General features: G+C 36.1%; 2 protein-coding genes across 7 annotated transcripts in view; both read right to left on the minus strand.

Annotated features, from left to right (window-relative positions):
- The window catches only part of CNOT4 (CCR4-NOT transcription complex subunit 4), a 144,210-nt gene that overhangs the window by 78,100 nt on the left and 40,455 nt on the right, over nucleotides 1-25,655 (minus strand). The window lies entirely within an intron of this gene.
- Nucleotides 9,686-10,541, minus strand: LOC121490181 (peptidyl-prolyl cis-trans isomerase B-like). The gene has a single exon (XM_041753918.1). It carries the CDS (start codon nucleotides 10,520-10,522, stop codon nucleotides 9,872-9,874), a length of 651 nt encoding a protein of 216 aa, XP_041609852.1. The 5' UTR covers nucleotides 10,523-10,541; the 3' UTR covers nucleotides 9,686-9,871.

The raw sequence follows: 25,655 nt of genomic DNA on the forward strand, positions 1-25,655 counted from the left end.
ATAAATAATAATAAATAAATAAATAAATCTTTTTAAAAAATGCAAAAAAAAAAAAAGGTATTTTTCTATGGTAATCCTACAAAACCCTACAAAAAAAACAGGAAGGGCGAAGAAACCAAAAAGATTCCAGACTCCAGACTGTTTTGAAAAGTTAAATAACTTATCGTTTTAGATTATGAAGAGTTGACAATCTTTATGTAACAATTTAGGCTAAAGTCAATGGTAAATTAAAATGTTACACTGAAATCACTATTTTAGCCTCCAAAATATGTCAATGCAATCCCTATCAAAATAACAGAGGTGTTTGTTTTTTAACATAATTCAAACTGATTCTCAAGTTTACATTGAAGAGTAAATGCGGGCAAACTGCTTTGAAACTTCTGGGGGGGGGGGAATGTGGGATTTTGTACTAGCAGATACTGAACTACAAAGCTAAAGTAATTTTAAAAATTTGACATGGGTACAAAAATAGACAAAAGATTAAAGAAACTGGGATCCCTGGGTGGCGTAGCGGTTTGGCGCCTGCCTTTAGCCCAGGGCGCGATCCTGGAGACCCGGGATCGAATCCCACGTCGGGCTCCCGGTGCATGGAGCCTGCTTCTCCCTCTGCCTCTCTCTCTCTCTCTCTCTCTCTCTCTCTCTGTGACTATCATAAATAAATAAAAATTAAAAAAAAAAAGATTAAAGAAACTAAATACTCTAGAAACAGAACCAGGAATTTATGAGATTTTAGTATTTGGTAACAGTGACATTTACATATCAATATGATAAGGATAGACCAGTTTATAAACAATAATAAAATTCTGGTCTACCTACCTTAAAGACAGATCTACATAGAAAGATATGATCAACTTAGTAATGAAGAAAACACAAACAAAATTAAAGGCAAGCAAAAGAGTGAAGGATACATTCACTATATATAATGAAGAGTCAGTGTCCAGGGTATATAAACAAATCTCACAAAGCAATTTTAAAACAGCAATTAAGTCAAACAACATAATGAGAATAGAAAGCGATGAGTAATTCACAGAATAATTACAAATAATTACAACATATGACAAAATGATCAACCTCTTTAATTAGTAGTGAGATAGCATTCCCTCCCCCCCCATCAGCCTATCAAAGAAGTTAGTCTCCTCAGAAAGTAAAGATTATCACTGATCTAAGGTCCTTTTTTGTAGGAAAGAAGACCACAGAAAGTACCTTGCCGTAAGCTGCACAGCTCTTAAGTGGTACAAGCCTGGATTCATTCCCAGAAATCTCAGCCCCAGAACTGGTCCGGCTAACCATGCCTTCCTTCACACCACCTTTGGAGCTACCCTACATAAATACTCATACCTGTGCACCAGGTACTTTGCTCTGTGTTTTGCAGCACTGTTCCTACAGTAAAACACTGCAAAGTAACTGTCCATTAGTCGGAAAATCATTAAGTAATGAAAGCCATAAACTGGATGTGTTGAGTTTAAAGATGCCTATTACACAGTTGTGGGGTTTTTTTGTTTTTGTTTTTGTTTTTTAAAGCAAGCTGGAGAGCTGCCTGAGTGACTCAGTGGGTTAAGCACTGGTTCTTGCCAGGTTAAGAACCTGGTTCTTGATTTCAGCTCAGGTTATGATCTTGGGACAGTAGGGCTGAGCCCTACCACAGGCTCCTGGCTCAGTGCAGAGTCAGCTTGGCCCTCCCCCTCTGCTCCTCCCTGCCACCTCCTCACCATTCACAGTCTCTTTCAAATAAATAAATAAAATCTTTAAAATATATAAAATAAAAAATTACTCAAGCTGGAGACTAACATGAATAATTACTACATAAATATATAAACCCTGTATGTATATATGTTTCTCTAAGAAAATAAAGCACATAAAGGGTTATACATCAAAATGTTGCCTTATCAAAAAAGACAAAATGAAGGAAAGCAGATTTCCAAAATTAATTTTATTTTCAAAATTTTATTTTAGAAAAATTTGTATTATCTGATTTGTTACAAAATATTTTTATATTTCAAATGCCAATCCGTATGAATTATTTTCATCTCCTTTTGGAAAATTAAGTTGAATTTGACTTTTAATAATCAGAAGAAAAATAAGTTACATTCCTATAACTCTTAACTATTCCAAAATAGATTTTTTTAAAAGACATAGCATATGTATTTATAAACAATTGAGGAGTCCTGGTTTGCAGACTCAATTTTGCTACTATCAGTTTCTTCATATATAAAATGGGGTTTAGAGCTGACTTCTAATAGCTCCTCCAACTTGAATATCCCAAACTATACCTGTAGAAAACACAGACTCAAACAGAGTTTCTACCAACAGGAAACTAATCAAGGGGTGCTATCTATACCTCTAAAGGTACTTTTGATTACATGACATTACTTCCGGAACAATAACTTGAGTTTTAGTAAGGTAATTTATGGGATGCTAGGAAGTAAACAGCTGGGATTTCTGAATCGAAATGCTTTCTAGTAAATTACCCTAAATAAAAGACGGCATATTGAAATTTTGCTTTTTGATTGTTCTGTTTTTAAAAAAAACTTTAAGATTTTATTTATTAATTTGAGAGAGAGAGAGCATGAGCAGGGGAAGGGGAAGGGGAGGGGGGGAGAGGGAGGAGAGGTGGACTCCCCGTTGAGCAGGGAACCCGATATGGGGCTCAACCCCAAAACCCTGAAATCATGACCTGAGCCGAACGCAGATGCTTAACTGAATGGAATGAGCTACCCAGGTGCCCCTAAAATTTTTTAAAAGGTCTTCAAGGGTATGTATTTTCCAGTGTAGAGGGAGGAAAGAGAAGGAAACATCAAGAAGTCCCTTGAGATGGTTAATACAAGTCCAAGTGTATTTTATACACTTTTAGTACCACAGAGAGAGAGAGATGCCATGCAAATCTGTTGCCAAAGTAATCACATAACTGGTAAAACACAGGAAGTCTAATGTGCTAGAACACTGGATGGAATACAAGGTAAAAGCTGATTCCTGCCTTATCTGTTCCACTAAATAGCTATATGACCTTGGGTAAGACACTCAAACACTCTGGGACTCAAATGAAAATTCAAGTAGAGAGAAATTTCCTTTATGTAACACCACTGAACTAAGTTTTAAAATAAGCTTTAAGGGACACTTGAGTGGCTTAGTAGTTGAGGGTCTGCTTTCTACTCAGGGCATGACCCACGTAGGGGTCAATGATCCAGTCTCATGCTGGGCTTCCCACAGGGAGCATGATTCTCCCTCTGCCTACGTCTTTGACTCTCTGTCTCTCATGAATAAATAAAACCTTCTAAAAATAACTAGATAACTAAATAAATAAATAAAATAAGCTTTGAAATAAACTCTCCCCTCTCTAAATACCTTAGTTCAAATTTTCGTTTAGGGAAGAATAATTTTATTTCACAAATATTAATATTCATATTAAATTATATAGAAGTTATATAAATATCTATATATTAAAATAAGACAACATGAGTTAAAACAGTAAGACTTATAAAGGTATAAGACAGAGAAAGATGTTATTTTTTTAATTAAAAAAATTTTTTTTCTTTCACATATACTATCTAATCCTCACAATGATACTCAGTAAGAACACATTACTCCCTTTTTCAAAGGTGAAACTAAGGCTACATGGCAACTCTGGCTCTAAGTGTTAAAACACAATATTCAAAACTAAGACCACCAGCTTTACTACCCATACCCTTTCCAACATGGTAAGACAGAAATTATGATCACTTAAGTCACAGCTACATATCTTTGTGTGTATGAAATGCACATTTCCAAAAGTGAAAATGAACTTTTTAAAAATGTCAATACTACAGAAAATCTCTACCTCATTACCCAAGTTCTTATTCTTTTTATCAACTGCAACTAATGCCACAACACAGTATAAATTGACATAAATAATAATGCTCCTGAAATGCCAAAGAGCTCACATTCCATGTAGTAAAGTACAAATAAAAATCATGTACTCAAAACCATGCTCAAAAATCTCTCATAAAGTGATGCATACATAGTTTTGTGCTTAGGACCCTGTTCAAAAAATATATAAAAATATACTGTAAAATGTAAAGTACTGAAGCCACTGTGGGAAACAGTTTGGTGGTTCCTAAAAAAAATTAATCATAGAATTAGCATATGATCCACTTCTGGATATATACCCCAAAAACTGTAAAGCAGAGACTAAAACATTACTTGCATAGCAATGTTCATAGCAGCATTATTCACAACAGCCAAAGATGGAAACAACTCAAGTGTCCATCAACAGATGAATGGAAAATATAGTGTACACAGAGAGTATTTTCAGCCATAAGAAGAATAAAATTCTGATACATGCTACAATGCAGATGAACCTTGAAGACATTGTAGTAAGTGAAATAAGCCAGTCACAAAAAGACAAGTAGCATATGAGTCCACTGATATGAAGTATCAGAATAGGCAAGTTCACAGACACAGAAAGAAGAGTAGAGATTACTGGGGGGTGTGGGGGTGGGGGAAGATAATAGGAAGTTACTGCTTAATGGATATAGATTCTGGTTGGGATGGTAAAAATAGGTTTTAGAAATAATAAGTGGTGATACTGTGAATGTACTTATTAATGCCACTAAAGTATATACTTAAAAATACTTAAAATGACAAATTTTAGATTAATGTTATAATAAAAATCAATAAAATATACACTACACACACTTAAATGGAGTATAGAATAAACAGCCCTTTTGAGAAAAATTTTAAAGTATTGGTTCCTTACTTAAAGTCATTAGTCCTTTAATTTTTTGCCAATCTCGTAGTTCATTTTGCCATAAGGCAAATGTGTATATGATACAGCTCCACTGTATTGCAAATTCTACTTCTGAATATATTGTACACCAAAATACACTGTAACACAAAATGGAAAGTTACAGATATGAAATACACATACACACTTTGAAGAGTATCAGAACAGCATCTTAAATGTCCATAAAAACCAAATACTGGATATATACATAGAACTATAAATTAACATTTTAAAAAACCTATAAGTACAATACTACACCATACTACACCACTTATAGTTTACTTAATTACTGTTTTATAACTGTAAAATTCTTATTTAACAGCCAGTCCAATCTCACTAGAATGAAAATTTCAGGAGAACAGAGAAATTACCTGGTACATCATATTTATGATGGTATATAAAACAGCTACAATACGGCTGGTGGTAAGTAGTAAGTACTCACTCATTTGATGAATGAATAATGAACAAAAAAGGAATAAATTGTTGTATGTCTTTTATGACTGACATCCCTCTTCAAAAGTAGGAAATACTCTACTTTGTCCACTGTTTCTATATTAGGTAGCTATTTCACAAAGCATGTTACTTATATAATAAACTACACAAAGGCAAAAATACTGAATACTAGCTATGGACCATTTACTCAGTAAAAAAGCAAGGTAAACTGACTGCCTAAGTATCAACAGCAATACTTCTTCCCCATTTTAAATTAAGGGCCAAAGTACCAGTATACATATACCATGAATATACATATACTGTGGAACTCAGGACTAATGTATTACCTTTAAGAACAGGAAGAAAGCTTACTTATGTTATAGAAAAATACCGACCTAAGAATTAAAGTCTCCTTCATAAAGGTTAAGATATCATTGTACAAAAAAAAAAAAAAAAAAAAAATCAATCATGTAGGACTGCTTCTGACCTCTCCACCGATGTGTTCATTTAGTAAATTATTTTACTTTCAGAGGATGTAAATCAAAATCAGCATCCAAGTCAACTCACATAGTATAACATTTCCCCTAAATACTTTTTGCAGAAGAGGTAGATAAGAGTGGAAGGGGAGATGAACAGAATCTTTTTCCAGTAGAAAGTAACCCCAGGAGGGAAGAGACTGTCTTACTTATTAGCATATCCCAAAATTTCAGAACAGCTGGTGGCATGTAAATATTTGTCAAGTGGAAGAGGAGCAAGAAATGGAAGGAAGGAAGGGGGTAAAGGAAGGGGAAGTACCTATTTATTCATCCATAAATGTGTAGGTATCTATTATAAGGCTCGTTGAACAAAACTGCCAATCTTCACAAGTCTATAAATGTAGCAAATACATATTAAACATAATAACAGACTTCTCTGAACATCTCACTGAAATGGCACAGGTTTTTCTATTTCTTACAATGCAATACTAAATACTAAAAAAAAAAAAAGTAATTTGCTAATTTGCATTCATTTGTTTGCAGTTAGAGGAATATGATCATTGATTTTGGGAGAGCTGTTATTAAAATTACCATCAATTTATCAGCTGAACAAATCAAAGACAGCCAAGATGACAAATCATTCAAATCAAAGGAATAAAGAAATGCAGCCCTTGCATAAAAATATATTTTTAAAAACCTAACGATATAAAAATTAAAATGTATGAAAAAACTGAAGCTGATTATTTATGTGCAATATCAATTTAAAGGAAAAAAATTGCTACAAATTTCCTTACAGAAAAAAAAAAAAAAGCTTCCATACACATTTAAAATGATTAAGTAAAAAAGTACTAACTTAAATCACTTTGATAAAGATTTCTACCATTACTTGGAGTATAGTAAGCAAGGGTGCCTGGGTGGCTCAGTGGGTTAAGCACCTGCCTTCGGCTCAGGTCATGATCCTGGGGTTCTGGGATGGAGCCCAGCAATCAGGCTCCCTGCTCAGCTGGGAGTCTGCTTCTCCCTCTTCCTCTGCTTGTGCTCATTCTCTCTTAAATAAATAAAATCTTTTTTAAAAAAGTATAGTATAGTAGGCAGAAGTTAACAATGACTAGTCTTTTAAAGAGGGAAGTTTAAAAAATATAAGGTAAAAGCACATTTAGGCTCTCTTATCAAGAAAGCTAACTGGTTATTCTAATTTTACGCAGTACCTCATAACCCTTACTCCTTCTACTTAAAAACGTTCTCACTTTATTAGAAAAGTTAGTGAGCTGACCAATGAAGTTTCTGCCATTCTAACAGTTTTTTATCTTCATTTATTGAATGATTCAATAAATAGTTAAGTTCTTCTTGTGTTTCAAACTCTAGTCTATGTCTTTAGGATACATTAGTGACCCCAACAGGCAAAAATGATCCTAACGTATGAGGCAAATGAAGAAACATTTTCTCAAGAAAATCTAAAACTCAAAAAAACAGCAAGACTGTGAAGTACTTGAACCAAAACCTACTCTTTCTCTTTCCTTCCCCCTCATTGACTCAATGAGGCTGAAACTTCAGACTGATGCAACTAGGAACCAAGAGTGCTCTCTCACCACAGCTACCAATCTAAGAACAATCTTCCCAGGAAAGGGAGGATGTCAGCATTTCTCATTCTGCCCAAAGCTACCTGCTGCTAAAGCTAAGTTCCAGGTAAGTGCAGGTAAGGAAGGCCATCTCTCTTCCACTCAACTGCCACTCATAGGAAAGAAGTTCTGTATTGCTGCTGCATGTTGAAAATACTAGGACCAGGATTGTCTTCCACTCAGCTACTTTGGAAAGCAGAAGTCCCACACCAGGAAAGGCAAGACAAGGTGACCTGGACTACCATACAACCCTCCAAAAAGTGTTCAGTTCCTAAATTGGGGATGAAACAGAGAGAAAAGCACATTATTGTCTCCACTACCCAATTCCAGAGTCAAAGCCAGAGATTTTGCCAGAAAGGTGAAGCAGGCCTTAATAAAATCAATTGCTCTGAATCTCTTTCAAAGAGATTATTCCAATCCAACGTTGTTCCAATGCTGATTTTGTCTACAACAGAATGTGAAGTTCAAGCCTAAGGGCAATCTCAAAACCTCCGACATAGTGGTAAAGGGAAAATGGGGGGAAAATTTCAGATACAGGCTAACCTGTAAATCAGCTAGTTTGCAGGAAAGAATATAGAGAATCAGAAAATGAGACAGCTGGGATGAGCCCTCCTGGGTCAGAACAAATTTCAAGCTCTGACTCAAGAACTAACCCCCTTCAAGGAAGCTCAAATTTTTTGGATCAAGCTCAGCAACAATTTCTGTCCTGAGGCATTGCTGAAAACAATGGAGCAGGCAGGTGGCAATTAGTGGAGCTTAACATCTGGGTGTGGTCAAGGAAAGTGGCCTTGGAAGCTAGCCGAGCCCTGCCAAAAATCCCGGGGTGAATGTGGGCATATTCAAATCTGCACCCCCTAAGAACAACACCAGATGCTTAACACTGCAAGAGGAAAATAGACTTCACTAAAATAATCTACCCAGTAACTAAAAAAAAGCAAATAACACTAATAAGTCCTGAGAGAGGCAGGGGAGACCAGGATCCAGCGTTACTACAATATTATAGAAGATGCCCAGGTTCCAACCAAGAATTACAAACCATACAAAGAAATAGGAAAGTATAATCCATGTAGAAGGAAAAAAGCAGGCAACAGAAATTGCCTGTCACCAGATGGACTTCAAAGAGCCCTTTACATATATTCAAAAAACAAAAGAAAACCGTAAAGAAGTAAAAGCAATGTATGATGACAATGTACATCAAATAGAGTGTCAGTAAAAAGATATTATTTTAAAAATAAGCAATGAAATTCTGGAGTTGGAAAGTACAATAACTGACATAAAAAATGTCATCAGAGGGGGATGCCTGGGTGGCTCAGCAGTTGAGTGTCTGCCTTTCACTCAGGGCAAGATCCCGGGTCCAAGGATTGAGTCCCACATGGAGCTCCCTGTGGGGAGCCTGCTTCTCCCTCTGCCTTTGTCTCTGCCTCTCTCTCTCTGTGTCTCATGAATGAATAAATAAAATCTTAAAAAAAGAAAAAGTCATTAGAGGGGCTCAATAGTGCTTTTCAATTGGCAGAAGAGTGAAGTGACAAAATCCAAGACAGATTAATAAAGATTATGCAATCCAAGAAACAGAAAAATAGAAGAAAACTAAATAGAGCCTCAGTGAAAAGTAAAATACCATGAAGTGCATTAACAGAATTTCATTGTTTGTGAGATTCAACATAATGTTGAGCAAAGGAAGCAAGAAGAATATAATTGTGGTCATATAAATTTCAACAAATAACATATACTTGAGGGATGCACATAAGTAATAAAAGAATACTGAGTGCCTCTGAATGAAAGGGAGAGGGTTATGACTGGGAAGAGGTGTATCTGGGTCGGGGAAAAGGTGGGTAATTCTGAGAGTACTTAAAATATTCTATTTTTGAGCTGGGTTAGAGATGCTTGCTTTATAACTAAACTTCTTCAGTCTTAAAAGAAAAAAATAATAGCTACACGTTTCCCACGATGGTTAAAATAATCTGCAGACCCAGAGAGCACAATATATCTAAGTGGGATCAACTTAGCTATAAGACAGCAAAACTGCAAAACACTAAAAGTAACAATCTTAAAAGCAGACTTTAAAAAAAGGATCTTTCACCCAATGGAATAATAATTAAAATTACAGCTGACCTCCCAACAGCAACAATTGAAGTTAGAAAGACATATATTCAAGATATTGAGAGAAAATTATTGTCAACCTACAACTGTGCTCCTAGAAAAGAATAATAACCCTCAAGAATGAGAGTAAAAGCATAAAACATTTGAGGTAATCAACATTTTCACATGGATTGGATACTAAGTGATATTAAGGAATTACTGCAAATTAAGCATACTAGTAGTATTTGTTTTTTTAAACCTCTTTTTTTTTTTTTTTAATAAAAAACCCACCGTTTTTTTTTTTTTAATTGGTCAGCACTGGTAGGAGTTTGAGTTTGTTACAAAACCAGGCCGCTGGCCTATGGAATGTGAGGGGAGAGGTCCGCTCCCTCAGATGCCAGCACCAGGGCCCCTCAGCACGGTGCCCTGTGGCGGGCCGTCCCCACCCATGGGAAGGCGACAGGGACGCGCAGATGGTGGCTCAAAGGGAAGCGGTCCCTGGGGCCCTACTCCTTGGCAATGGCGAAGGGCTTCTCCACCTCAATCTTTCCACAGTCTGCGATCGTCACATCCTTCAGGGGCTTGTCCCGGCTGTCTGTTTTCGTGCTCTCCACCTTCCGTACTACCTCCATGCCTTCCAAAACTTTGCCAAACACCACGTGCTTGCCATCTAGCCAGGCAGTCTTAACCGTTGTGATAAAGAACTGGGAGCCGTTGGTGTCTTTGCCTGCATTGGCCATGCTCACCCAGCCAGGCCCATAGTGTTTCAGCTTGAAGTTCTCATCAGGGAAGCGTTCACCATAGATGCTCTTTCCTCCAGTGCCATCTCCTCGGGTAAAGTCTCCACCCTGGATCATGAAGTCCTTGATCACACGATGGAATTTGCTGTCTTTGTAGCCAAATCCTTTCTCCCCGGTGGCTAAGGCCACAAAATTATCCACTGTTTTTGGAACAGTCTTTCCAAAGAGACCGATGACCACCCGGCCTATATCTTCATCTCCAATTCGAAGGTCGAAGTACACCTTGACGGTGACTCTGGGCCCCTTCTTCTTCTCGTCGGCCGTGGAGGGGCCTGGCAACAGCAAGAAGAAGACGGAGCCCACGACGAGGGTGGTGGCGAAGAGAACCTTCATGTTCCGCTCGGAGAGGCGCAGCATCCCTGTTTTTTTAAACCTCTTCTAATGGTACCTGGGTTGGCTCAGTTGAGCATCTACTCTAGGCTCAGGTCATGATTATGGGATCCGCAGGGAGCCTGCTTCTCCCTCTCCTTTCCACTTGTGCTCTCTCTCATTATCTGTCTCTCTCTCAAATAAATAAATGAACAGATAGATAAATAAATAAATAAAATCTTTAAAAAAATAAAATAAATAAAACTCTTCTACAGGAGATGCACTGAAGTATTTATAGACATCATGATATATTTCAGCAGGAAAGAGACACAGAACGGGGAAGAGATGAAAAGTAGAATAGTAAAATGTCTATAAATACAGAAACTGTGGGACAGAAATAATTTGGGTTTCATTACACTATTATAGACTACTTTCATGTATGCTTTTAAGTTTCTTTTTTTTAATTTTTTTTTAAGTTTATTTATGATAGTCACAGACAGAGAGAGAGAGAGAGAGAGAGAGAGAGAGAGAGAGAGGCGGTGACGTAGGCAGAGGGAGAAACAGGCTCCATGCACCGGGAGCCCGATGTGGGATTGGATCCCGGGTCTCCAGGATTGCGCCCTGGGCCAAAAGCAGGCGCTAAACCGCTGTGCCACCCAGGATCCCCCTGCTTTTAAGTTTTCATGATAAAGAGCTAAAATAATTGATAAAAGAATGAGGATAAATTAAAAACTAAAGCAAATAAAAACAGAGACAATTTACCAATAAGAGACCTCCACTAAAGGAGCTTGTAAAGATGTTCTTTAGGAAGAAGGGATCTCACAAGAACAGTCAGAGATTAAGGAAGAGATGATGAGAAAAGATTATGATAAAAATATATGGAAATTAAATCATGTACTTCTACAAAGAACAATATAATTTGTTGGATTTAACAAGGATAAAATAAAATATTAAACAATAATAACATGTCAGGAGAAGAGTGATAAAAGATAAGTTTCTATATGGTCAACTTTACAAGGAATATGAACAGTAAAATTTCTTTTTTTTTTTTAATAAAATTTCAAGTGTAACCACAAACTTACTCTCTATGATCTACTAATCCTACCTCCCTATATCTTCCACACAGAAAGAGCTGCACATATACTAAGGCATATACAAACACTTCCAGCACTGTTTGTAATAACAAAATATGGGAAACTGAAATGTCCATCAATGGGAAATGACAAAATTACAGTAAAATCAATAAAAATACTATGCAACAGTTTAAAAGACTAAAGTAGATCTATGCACACCAACATTACTGAATGAAAAAAATTAACTGCAGGTAGGTACTGTACAACCTTCTGACATTAAAAAAATCATAGAAAACAATGAAAGAAATGGAATGGTTTGGAAACGAGCCTTGTGTATGAGTCTTGTAAATAGAATAATACATTTCTTCTATAATAGTACATTAATTTTTAAAAATAACTTCAAAGTTATTAAACTTGGAATCTTTTGAGTGTAAAGATCATGTCTATAGTGTTCAACAAAGTGCCATAGGCAAATGTATGGCAAATTATAGGTTCCCACAAGGTTGGGGGCAGTGGGTATACACAGAAGAATGATTCAAAGGGAAAATGCCAAAATAGCAGGGTGTAGTTTCTTTTCATCCCCCTATTTTCCAGTTCTTAGAAAATAAACATTTAGGGGATCTCTGGGTGGCTCAGTGGTTTAGTGCCTGCCTTTGGCTCAGGACATGATCCGGGGGTCCTGGGATCGAGTCCCCCATCAAGCTCTCTGCCTGCTTCTCCTTCTGCCTGTGTCTCTGCCTCTCTCTCTCTGTGTCTCTCATGAAAAAAATAAATAAAATCTTAAAAAAAAAAGAAAATAAACATTTACATTTATTAAAGGAAAAACTTCTAAATTAAAAATTAAGTGCATCTGACAAAAAGACACAGTGATGAGATGAAAAAATTTTGGCATCAACATGTTTCCTATTAGCTTAAAGCTTTCTCAGAAGAAAGCTAGGAGTTAAAAAAATTAAAGGCTAAGCCTGATGAAAGTGTTATTAATAAGATAAAATCAAATGTGCATAAAATCAAAGCAGAGACTAATTAGTGTGCTAATTAGTTCTCTATCATACTTACATATGTTGTCAACAGAAGGAGTTGCCTAGTTCAGTGTATTTTCCATTCAGAAAAACAAAACAAAATTTAAAAATGCCAGATCTATTTGATGGGGCAACACCTGGTAGAAAGGTATGCCTATTTTAAACTTTTTAAAGACTGACCTAGAAAACCGTCTGAAACAAATGAATCAAGGCATCAAAAATTTAAAACTCTCCTGGTCACTCTGAACATAAATTAGTCCTTTTTTAAAATATTATTATTCTACCCTGTGTATACATGGCTTGTTTTTGGTTTTTTAAAAAGATTTTATTATTAAAAATAATAATAAAAAAATAAAAAGATTTTATTCATTTATTCATGAGAGACACAGAGAGAGAGGCAGAGACACAGGCAGAGGGAGAAGCAGGCTCCTCACAGGGAGCCCGATGTGGGACTAAACCCCTGAATCTGGAGACCGTGCCCTGAGTTTTGTGAAGGCAGACGTTCAACCGCTGAGCCATCCAGATGTCCCAAATTAGTTCTTTTAGAGATGTGTCTATGTATCTGTTTATAGTATATCAGTAGTAACAGGTAAGATAGAAAAAATCAGTCCAAGGAGAAATACTAAACTGAAGTACAAGAGCCAGTCTCATCCTCTCATTACTAAAAATCAAACAAAAATGTTTATTAGCACGGTTAAGTGGGCCCTCTTCTTTACTCACATCTAAATGTCATCCAGTCACACAGATTCTAACACCTTCTAAATTCTGATCCCAGGTTGCATGTCATTGCCAATCAAATGCTCCTCTTCCACCAAGAGATCAGCTCCAATTCATCCATCCCCAAATTATTTCATCCTGCCACAACTTTGGTCTTTCTACTGACTAAGGAAATCCATCCTTTCAATTTTTTGGCTGAGTGGGATGTAGAAGGGTAGAGTAAAATAGGATTCACAAGTCTCGAGAGTGATTTTTTTCAATGAAAAAGAGTGGATTGTAACATTAATGCTAAACAAATACAGCAATCAAGCTTGTTATTGCTTCCTGGAACTGGAGCCCCTGGCTGGTTCAGTTGGTAAAGCATGAGACTACTCTTGATCTCAGGGTTGTGGGTTCAAGCCCCTCACTGGGTGTAGAGATTACTTAAAAAATAAAAAAAACCTTAAAAAAATATTCCCTGGAATTGTTGGTATTATTTATCATATGATTTTTAGATATATTTCCAAGCAACCTATCTGGGATAAAATCAAAAGAGTAACAGTAAAAAATTTTATGAGGTCTAAGATACATAAATAATACCTAATAACTCTTCTATAAAAAAGACAAAAATTAAAATTTCAATTTATTCTATTCTTCCCTCTATGTGTATCTTGCATCTATTGTGACTTAGTAAAATCTAGAATGTAAGTTTTATACTATGTAAAAACAGTAAATGGTTCAGAATCCTGTTACACATGTACAACTAGTTCACTCCTATTTCAAGCAGAAAATGTTAGTGTATTTCTATAGACAGTCTTGAAGAGAATGTATGGTTCAGAATGCTTTAAATAATAAAACTTAAACAATAAAGGACCACAGTTACACATTAGCTCAATTATAATAATAAAATACATCAGTCATCATTCCCCCAAAAAAAGAAATTTAAAAACCCCAAAGCTTTATATAGCAATGCAAACCTATTCAACTAACTCAAAGGCTATGTCTCCAATGTGCTTGTTTTATTAACCTTTAAACTGCATATAGGTGTACTCTGTACACACACTTTAAAATAAAAAGTTGAAAAGTATAACTTGCTTTTACTCTTTGATCATGGACTTTTAAAGGACATTTAAAATATATATATATAGAATCATTTCTTGCAGGCAAGATGATCTATTTAAATAATTATACATTTCAAATAGTATCATGGAATTTAAATCTATAATTTAAAAAAATGACTAAAACATATGTGCACCTAAATTCTGAGAAAATGGGGGGTACCTGGGTGGTTCAGTCAATTAAGCATCTGCCTTCAGCTAGAGTCATGACCCCAGGATCCTGGGATGCAGGCCCATGCTGGGTTCCTTGCTCAACGAGAAGTCTGCTTCTCCTCTTCCTCTGTCCCTCTCTCTGCTCATGCACTCGCTCCTTCTCAAATAGATAAAATCTTTTAAAAAATAAATAAATAAAATTCTGAGGAAATAGAAGATATGATTTACCTAATGGTGGAATAAAAAAATATACTAACTCATCCATATCACTGGCATCTTTGAAACTAAAAGCCCTAGGGGTACCTGAGTGGCTCAGTTGGTTAAAGCATCCAACTCTTGATTCTAGCTCAGGTCATGATCTCAGGGTTGTGAGATTCAGACCAAGCTGGGCTCCCCTCTCAGCGCTCAGTGGAGTCTGTTTGAAATTCTCTCCCTCTCTCTCTCTACCCCATTGTGCCCACCTCTAAATATAAATAAATAAACCTTAAAGAAAGAAAGAACCTAACTAACAGCCCCAGTTAAGAATCTAACACTCACTAAAAGAGAAGAGGTTCCAAACTAGGAGTCAGCAAATATTTCTATGAAGGGCTGAATATTATTTTATTCTTTGTGGGCCATACAGACCTACAATCATTCACTCAACTCTTCTGCTCAAGTACAAAGACAGTAACAGAAAGTACATAAAGAAAAGAGTGTGGCTGTGTTCCCATAAAACTTATTATGGACACTGAAATTTGAATTTCACTTAATTTTCCCATATCACAAAATATTACTTTTGATTACTTTTTCAAGCACTTGAAAGTATAAAAACCACTCTCGCAGGCCTTAGAAAATCAAGCAGTACTCAAAGTACTTTGTAAACAAAGCCTTGTTTTCCAATTAGATAAAAATTCAGGAAATAGGGATCCCTGGGTGGCGCAGCGGTTTAGCGCCTGCCTTTGGCCCAGGGCGCGATCCTGGAGACCTGGGATCGAATCCTAAATCGGGCTCCCGGTGCATGGAGCCTGCTTCTCCCTCTGCCTATGTCTCTGCCTCTCTCTCTCTCTCTCTCTCTCTGTGTGACTATCATAAATAAATAAAAATTAAAAAAAAAAACTTTAAAAAAATTCAGGAAATAAATACAGTACCTGAGAAATATTGACATGAAATACTTACCTACCATACACAGCTACAATAAAACCAAGACTGTTCTGAATAACCCGTTAAAGCATTAAGTAAAACTGTCCCCAGTGATGTTAATCAACACTTATTAAATGTTTAGAAAATGTTTCCAATGTTGGGAGCCTCAGTAAAATTCCAAATAGTCATATTACTTGTATACAAAAATATAAGAGGAGAAAACTCCTTGTAAGTTTAGAACTGGGTGCAGTTTCATATTTCAGAGAAGGAAGAAATTCAGATGGAGGTGCAAAAAGGAGTAATGAAAGTAAAATATGAGTAATTAAAATTGTAAAAGCGAAGAAAGCAAAGACATCGAAGTGAGATAAAATAATTTTTAGAGTCTAAGTTAGGTTTTAACAAGAAAGGAAAACAGCCAAAGGTAAACTAATGACTGGTATCAAAAGGGAAGCAGCTGGGTTTTATTTTTTTTTAAGACTTATTTATAAAAAAAAAATAAAAATAAAAATAAAGACTTATTTATTCACGAGAGACACAGACTGAGAGAGAGAAAGGCAGAGACATAGGCAGGAGAAGCAGGCTCCTCACAGAGAGCCTGATGTGGGACTCGATCCTAGATCCCAGGATCATGACCTGAGCTGAAGGCAGGCACCCAACTGCTAAGCCACCCAGGTGTCCCAGCAGCTGGGTTTAATTAAAGATAAAACAACTTATATGAACAACGGTGGTGAGGGATAGAAGAAGAAAGGGGGAATGAAAGAGCAAATAACCAAAATAAAACATTAAAATTAAGTCGCCATTTATGTATCCAGTTATAATCCCCCTCCTCACTCCAGAGTTGGGGGAAGGGAATACGATTTTTTGCAATACATCTACAGTCTTATGATATGATATATGCAACCACTACCCTCCATAGTAGTGGCTGTAAAAGCTACAGTGTATCTATTATCAACCGAGGAAAGTGTAAGAATCAAACTGGTGATACTAACAGTATACATGTATAACAGCATGTGCTAGATAATTGTAAGCTATGTTACTATACTCACACATGTAAAAATGTCTAAACTTTGATAGTGGCAATAACTTCAGCAGTTACCACTACACCAATTTTCAGGGATAGGCAAATGATGGTAAACTGTTTGTAACATCTGCAAAGCTCCTAGAAGCTTTAATGCACAAAATAGGAATTTTTAAAATAAGATAATCCTGTGTTAAAGCAATAGGCATGTAAAAGAATACATTAACCAAACAGCAATCCACACCAAAGAACCACAGAAGAACTAGCCTAAAGTGTTTCTGAGTAACAACTCAGACTAAATTAGGTGAAAAGATTTGCTTAAATAGCAAAATTAGATTTATAAGATTGTCTCCTAAAGACTATTTAATAAATAAATTAGGCTTATAGTAAGGAATAAGGATAAGTATAAAGTACTTTGTGCTTAGCAGGTGCTTAGCAATTGTGGAGAAGGATGGGGGAGAAAAATAGGCAGAGGGGGAGAAGAGACAAAAGATCATACGCTTAATACCAAAATTTGAGTTAGGAAACCTATAGATCATTCACATGTATTCCCATAAATACAAAAATCCTAAATATAATATTAGCAAAACCACATCAACAATATTAAACTAAGTAGAGTTTTCCCAGACACACAAGGATATCATAATAGGAAATTATGTATCACCTCAAAAGATCCAAAGAAAAAATTGTCCATCTCAAGAAATGCTAAAAATTCATTTCATAAAATCCAATTATTTTGTCCTTATAAGAAAAATCTCTTAATAAGCTAGAAAGAGAAGATTATTTTATTTTATAATAATGGATACCTACCCCAATACATCCTAATGATGAGACATTAAAGGAATTTTCATTAAAATCAAGAATACAGAATGCTATCATTACTATTAACGTTATTCCAAAATGTTAAGTAAAAATTTTAAGTCAGGCAATATTGTATGTAAGGAGCAATTCAAAATAGACAATGTATAAAACAAACACAAATTAACAGTGTCATATAAAAAGGGCACATTATTATAGATATCATAAATAGCAAAAAGCACAAATGAGAAGCTTAGAAGCAATTTTATGCCAATACATTTAACTAAAAGGAAATTCCCAGGTTCTGTAAAAACATAAGTTTTTAAAACTAACTCCAAAATAGAAACTCTTGATTGTCCTCTATATGTTAATGTCATTTATTTTTTAAAATCTTTCTAGAGGGCTTCATCGGTGAATTCTCCAAATATTTAAAACAAAACAAAATAGAACTTAAGACAAACTCTTTCAGAGAAGACTGGAAAAGGTAACACTTTTCAAGGCATTTTATAAAGTAGTATACTCTGTTAGCTGACAAAAATACTTTAAGAAAATTACTGAACTGAACCCTAAAAGACAAAAAAATACTTTAAAAACTAACAAACTACAGCAAATATATTAAAAGAAATTATATCATGACTGTGATCCTATCAGGAATACAAAGTTGATTTAACAACATTAAAAAAAATCAGCAGAATTCACTATATTAACAATAAAAAAGAATCATGATCACTGCAAAATATCCAGCATTGGACAAAATTTAACATCTACTTACGATAAAAACTCCCAGAAAATTAGAAACAAAAGGAATCTTCCTCAATCTGATACAGAGCATCTATAAAAAGTCTACAGCTAGTATCATACCTAATGGTAAAATACTAAATACTTTCCCTGAAATCAAGAACAAGACAAGACAATCTGCTCTCAACTTACCTATTCAACAACTTTACTAGATGTCCTAGTCAGTGCAGTACCAGAAGAAAAACAAAGACATAAAAATTGGAAAAGAACTAAAACCATTCCTTAATTGCAAATGACATGACTTCATTCACAGAAAATCCAAAGGAGGAAAAAACTACTAGAACTAAGTGAATTTATCAAGATCAATGCACACAAAAGCAATATACAAAAAAAACCCCACCGTATTTCTAAATATTACTATTATGCAATGGAGACAGAAAGTAAAGCCACAATACCATTTATAATAGCATCAAATAAAACATCAAATAGCTATAAATAAATTAACAAGATATGTGAAGTACATCTACATTAAATCACAAAATTTTGCAGAGAAAATGAAAGAGATAGGAGCGCCTGGGTGGCCTGGTTGGTTAAGTGTCTGCCTTCAGCTCAGATCATCATCCCCGGGTCAGGGGATGCCCCATGTTGGGCTCCCTGCTTGGCAGGAAGCCTGCTTTTCCCTCTTCCTTTTGCTCCTGCTCTCTCTCACGGTCTCTCTCAAATAAATAAATAAAATCTTAAAAAAAAAAAAAAAAAAGAAACTAAAGAGATAAATGGAGATACACAGTATTTATGAATTGGAAAACTTGGTATTTTTAAAATATCCATTGCCCTCAAATTAATGTATGCATTCAATGCAGTTCAAATCCAAATCCAAATGGGTTTTTTAACTTGAAATATGCAAGGTGATTCTAAAATTTATATAGAAATGTAAAGGAGTTAGAATACTCAAGCAATGATGAATAACAAGCTGGAGAACTTAACCAAATTTCAAAGCTTACTATAAAATTACAGTAATTAAAACAGTGCTGGCACTTGTGGTACTTAATTTTTGGACAGACATCAATAAAATTCAATGGAGAAAGAGGTGAGGACAGAGTATCTATTTGGAAGAAAAGTGAATCTCTACCTAACATACATAATTAATTCAGATCAATCACAGAGTTAAATGTGAGTGCCAAATTATATACTGCTGACAAAGACTTATATCTCAAATACAAGAAGAATGCCTGAAAAAATAAAGGGACAAATAATTCAATTCAAAAAATAAGTGAGAAAATATATAAAGCTTTCAGAAGAATACTTGGGAGAATATCTTCATGACTTCAGGCAAGGGAAAAGATTTCTCAGCATAAAAAAGAAAATAAGTACAAAATTGAAAATTTATAAAATGGACTTCATCAGATTAAAGCCTTCTGAACATCAAAAGACAACACCAATGAAGCTAAAAGCTATATACTGCAAGAAAACATGTATATAACATACCTGACAAAAAAAAATCATATCCAAAATACATTAAGAAACTCCTACAAGTAATAAAAGATAATACAATTCATACAAATGGTCAGTAAGACACTTGATGTGTCTAACACCAACCACTGATTGTCAGGGAAAAGCATACTAAAACTACACAGAGACATCACTACACAGTCACCAGAATAGCTACAATCAATAAACTTAATAATTCCAAATGTTAGTGAGGGTAGGAAGCAACAAGAACTGCCATATTTTGATTAGAGTGTAAAATGAGACCACTACTTTTGGAAACTAGCAGTTTCTAATAAAGTTATTCACACACCCTACCTCAGAAATTCACACACCTCAGAAATTCCTCTCCAAGACACACACAATGAGCATATATGCCTACAAAAAGATTTGCACAGAAAAGGTTAACAGCAGCATTATTCATAATAGCCTCTCTTACCTCCCAGGGGAAAAAAAAAAGTCAATTATTCAAATATCTATCAACAGCAGAGTAGATAAATTGTGCTATGTTCATACAATGGAATACTACTTCAAAATGGGAGAATAAACTGATACAAATAACTATTTTGTAAATCTGAAAAATATTATGATGTTAAGAGCAAGGAGTCAAACACAACAAAGTATATATAAGTCCATTATATAAAGTTTTAAAGAAGCCCAGCTAACTAAAATTCCAGAATGGCCAGTTACCTCCTAGGACAGGCTGTGGTACTAACTGGAAAGGGGCACAAGTAAACTCTCTGGAGTAATGAAAATATTCCATATCTTGATCTAGGTGTTGGAGACAAGTATGTTTACATATGGAAAAGGTCAATATTTTACTTTATATCAACTGTACTTCAATAACATACTGTGGAAAGTTGAAAAAATGGAGATGAAGGGAAAAACAAAGGAAGAAATGCCATTTCAATTTAAACTTCAGGGTCTAAGTGAAAATTCCATCTTTGAAAGTGACACCAATAAATGCTTTTTGGAAAGAAATAAATGTTCTAATACATGGTACCTCAAATTGTGAGGAATTTACCTTAAAATTGTATCATTTTCTTTGAAGAGCCCAACAGATGCTATTACTGTATTTAGCATTAAGTACTATAATGGATTATTACATGCTCAGCCTACTGAATGTCTAGGCTAATATATTAAGACTGTAGGAGTGCCTGCATGGCCCAACTCTTTTTGTTTTAATAAATTTAGTTTTTATTGGTGTTCAATTTGCCAACATATAGAATAACACCCAGTGCTCATCCCATCAAATGCCCCCCTCAGTGCCCGTCACCTAGTCACCCCAACCCCCTCGTCCACCTCCCCTTCCACCACCCCTAGTTTGTTTTCCAGAGTTAGGAGTCTTTCATGTTCTGTCTCCCTTTCTGATATTTCCCACTCATTTTATCTCCTTTCCCCTTTATTCCCTTTCACTATTTTTTAAATTCTCCAAATGAATGAGACCATATAATGTTTGTCCTTCTCCGACTGACTTATTTCACTCAGCATAAATACCCTCCAGTTCCATCCACATTGAAGCAAATGGTGGGTATTTGCCGTTTTAATGGCTGAGTAATATTCCATCGTATACATAAACCACATCTTCTTTATCCATTCATCTTTCGATGGACACCGAGGCTCCTTCCACAGTTTGGCTATTGTGGACATTGCTGCTAGAAACATCGGGGTGCAGGTGTCCCAGTGTTTCATTGCATCTGTATCTTTGGGGTACATCCCTAGCAGTGCAATTGCTGGGTCGTAGGGCAGATCTATTTTTAAGTCTTTGAGGAACCTCCACACAGTTTTCCAGAGTGGCTGCACCAGTTTACATTCCCACTAACAGTGTAAGAGGGTTCCCCTTTCTCCACATCCTCTCCAACATTTATGGTTTCCTGCCTTGTTAATTTTCCCCATTCTCACTGGTGTGAGGTGGGATCTCATTGTGGTTTTGATTTGTATTTCCCTGATGGCCAGTGATGCGGAGCATTTTCTCATGTGCTTGTTGGCCATGTCTGTGTCTTCCTCTGTGACGTTTCTCTTCATGTCTTTTGCCCATTTCATGAATGGATTGTTTGTTTCTTTGCTGTTGAGTTTATTAAGTTCTTTCTAGATCTTGGATACTAGCCCTTTATCTAATAGGTCATTTGCAAATATCTTCTCCCATTCTGTAGGTTGTCTTTTAGTTTTGTTGACTGTTTCTTTCGCTGTGCAAAAGCTTCTTATCTTGATGAAGTCCCAATAGTTCATTTTTGCTTTTGTTTCTCTTGCCTTCAAGGATGTATCTTGCAAGAAGTTACTGTGGCCAAGTTCAAAAAGGGTGTTGCCTGTGTCCTCCTCTCGGATTTTGATGGAATCTTGTTTCACATTTAGATCTTTCATCCATTTTGAAACTCAAAATGGAGTTTCTCTTTGTGTATGGTGCAAGAGAGTAGTCTAGTTTCATTCTTCTGCATGTGGATGTCCAATTTTCCCAGCACCATTTTTTGAAGAGACTGTCTTTTTTCCAGTGGATAGTCTTTCCTCCTTTATCGAATATTAGTTGACCATAAAGTTGAGGGTCCACTTCTGGATTCTCTATTCTGTTCCATTGATCTTCGTGTCTGTTTCTGTGCCAGTACCACACTGTCTTGATGACCACAGCTTGGTAGTACAACCTGAAATCTGGCATTGTGAGGCCCCCAGCTATGGTTTGTCAATGTTACCCAGGGCAATTTACACGTTTAATGCAATCCCTATCAAAATACCATGGACTTTCTTTAGAGAGTTGGAAGAAACTATTTTAAGACTTGTGTGGAATCAGAAAAGACCCCGAATAGCCAGGGGAGTATTAAAAAAGCGTGGCCCAACTCTTGATCTCAGCTCAGGGTCAACTGAGTTCAAGACCTGCACTGGGCTCCATGTTGGGTGTGGAGCCTACTTAAAAAACAAAAACAGAAAAAAAAAAAAAAAAAAAAAAACAGTAGCACCTGGGTGGCTCAGTCAGTTAAGTGTCTGCCTTTGTTTGGCTCATGTCATGATCTCTGGGTCCTGGGATCAAGACCCGCATCAGGCTCCCTAATCAGCAGGGTCAACTTCTCTTTTGCTCTCCCTCTGCCCCTCCTCCCTGCTTATTCTCTCTCTCTAATAAATAAAAAATCTTTTTTTAAAAAGCCCCAAAACAGTGGTGGAAGGGGAGGTGGGGGGGGGGTGGGGGTGACTGGGTGACGGGCACTGAGATGGGCACTTGACGGAATGAGCACTGGGTGTTATTCTATATGTTGGCAAATTGAACACCAATAAAAAATAAATTTATAAAAATAAAAAACCCCAAAACAAAAAACTGTAAGAGATTTTATAAGTTGTTTAATTTATCCAAAGACTCCTAAATTTCAGTAGGGTATCCATACTTCTAACACTATTTTACATATAAATATATTACCCATTCTTTTTGTGACTTAAAACTCTGCTCAACTCTGAATGTGCTGACTTGGTTCTCTGTGGCTATTTACAACCTTCACCATTTGATCTGATTCTGATCAAAATGAACAAATTTTTTCTTCAAAGGCCAGATAATAAATATTTTAGGCTTTGAGGGCATAATCAATCTATGCTGCATATTCTTTTTAAAATTTTTACAACTTTTAAAAAATGTAAGAGCTATTCTTAGCTCACAGACTGTACAAAAACAGTCCATGGGCAAGATGTGGTGGTCTACAGGCTACAGTCTGTTGACCACTGACATCAGATGTTCTACAAAGACAGGAAGACAGGAAGTTACCTTAGAATTCTGGGTGGCAAAAGCATAAGATACCTAGGAATAAACCTAACCAAAGAGGTAAAAGATCTATACCCTAAAAACTATAGAACACTTCTGAAAGAAATTGAGGAAGACACAAAGAGATGGAAAAATATTCCATGCTCATGGATTGGCAGAATTAATATTGTAAAAATGTCAATGTTACCCAGGGCAATTTATACGTTTAATGCAATCCCCATCAAAATACCATGGACTTTCTTCAGAGAGTTAGAACAAATTATTTTAAGATTTGTGTGGAATCAGAAAAGACCCCGAATGCCCAGAGGAATTTTAAAAAAGAAAACCATAGCTGGGGGCATCACAATGCCAGATTTCAGGTTGTACTACAAAGCTGTGGTCATCAAGACAGTGTGGTACTGGCACAAAAACAGACACATAGATCAATGGAACAGAATAGAGAACCCAGAAGGGGACCCTGAAATGTACGGTCATCTAATATTCGATAAAGGAGGAAAGACTATCCATTGGAAGAAAGACAGTCTCTTCAATAAATGGTGCTGGGAAAATTGGACATCCACATGCAGAAGAATGAAACTGGACCACTCTCTTTCACGATACACAAAGATAAACTCAAAATGGATGAGAGATCTAAATGTGAGACAAGATTCCATCAAAATCCTAGAGGAGAACACAGGCAACACCCTTTTTGAACTTGGCCACAGTAACTTCTTGCAAGATACATCCAGGAAGGCAAAAGAAACAAAAGCAAAAATGAACTATTGGGACTTCATCAAGATAAGAAGCTTTTGCACAGCAAAGGATACAGTCAACAAAACTAAAAGACAACCTACAGAATGGGAGAAGATATTTGCAAATGACATATCAGATAAAGGGCTAGTTTCCAAAATCTATAAAAAACTTATTAAACTCAACACCAAAGAAACAAACAATCCAATCATGAAATGGGCAAAAGACATGAAGAGAAATCTCAGAGGAAGACATGGACATGGCCAACATGCACATGAGAAAATGCTCTGCATCACTTGCCATCAGGGAAATACAAATCAAAACCACAATGAGATACCACCTCACACCAGTGAGAATGGGGAAAATTAACAAGGCAGGAAACAACAAATGTTGGAGAGGATGCGGAGAAAAGGGAACCCTCTTACACTGTTGGTGGGAATGTGAACTGGTGCAGCCACTCTGGAAAACTGTGTGGAGGTTCCTCAAAGAGTTAAAAATAGACCTGCCCTACGACCCAGCAATTGCACTGTTGGGGATTTACCCCAAAGATTCAGAGGCAATGAAACGTCGGGACACCTGCACCCCGATGTTTCTATCAGCAATGGCCACAATAGCCAAACTGTGGAAGGAGCCTCGGTGTCCATCGAAGGATGAATGGATAAAGAAGATGTGGTTTATGTATACAATGGAATATTACTCAGCAATTAGAAACGACAAATACCCACCATTTGCTTCAAGGTGGATGGAACTGGAGGGTATTATGCTGAGTGAAATAAGTCAATCGGAGAAGGACAAACAGTGTATGTTCTCATTCATTTGGGGAATATTAATAATAGTGAAAGGGAATATAAAGGAAGGGAAAAGAAATGTTGGGAAATATCAGGAAGGGAGACAGAACATAAAGACTCCTAACTCGGGGAAAAGAACTAGGGGTGGTGGAAGGGGAGGAGGGCAGGTGTTGGAGGGGAATGGGTGACGGGCACTGAGGTGGACACTTGACGGGATGAGCACTGGGTGTTTTTCTGTATGTTGGTAAATTGAACACCAATAAAAATTAATTAAAAAAAAAAAAGAATTCTGGGTGGTGTGTGCCAATCACCATATTTTACTGGATAGTTCAATGAAGTAAGTTTGATTCTTAGTGATTTTTAAGGAAGAAATTTATTTTCACATGAACTCTTAACTCCCATAAGACTACCCAACTCCTATCCTGACTAGATATAAAATTTTAATTTAAATTTGTAAATTATAAAGGCCAGTATGCAGAAGGACATGAAAAATTCTAAGATGTTTATCAGAGTAAGTGATTTCACTAATGTCTGTAACTCTTTACTTTTATCAAATATTCAGAAGCTAGGCTTTGAAAGGCTACTGCTAATAAACACTGTACTTGCAACTGTGGCTAACATAATGATTCATAGCTACAGGAATAAATATCATCCACTTAAATCTTTTTTTAAGATTTTATTTATTTATTCATGAGGGGGGGCAGAGATACA

Source organism: Vulpes lagopus, chromosome 4 (genome assembly GCF_018345385.1).
Source record: "Vulpes lagopus strain Blue_001 chromosome 4, ASM1834538v1, whole genome shotgun sequence".
Classification (NCBI taxonomy): Eukaryota; Metazoa; Chordata; class Mammalia; order Carnivora; family Canidae; genus Vulpes; species Vulpes lagopus.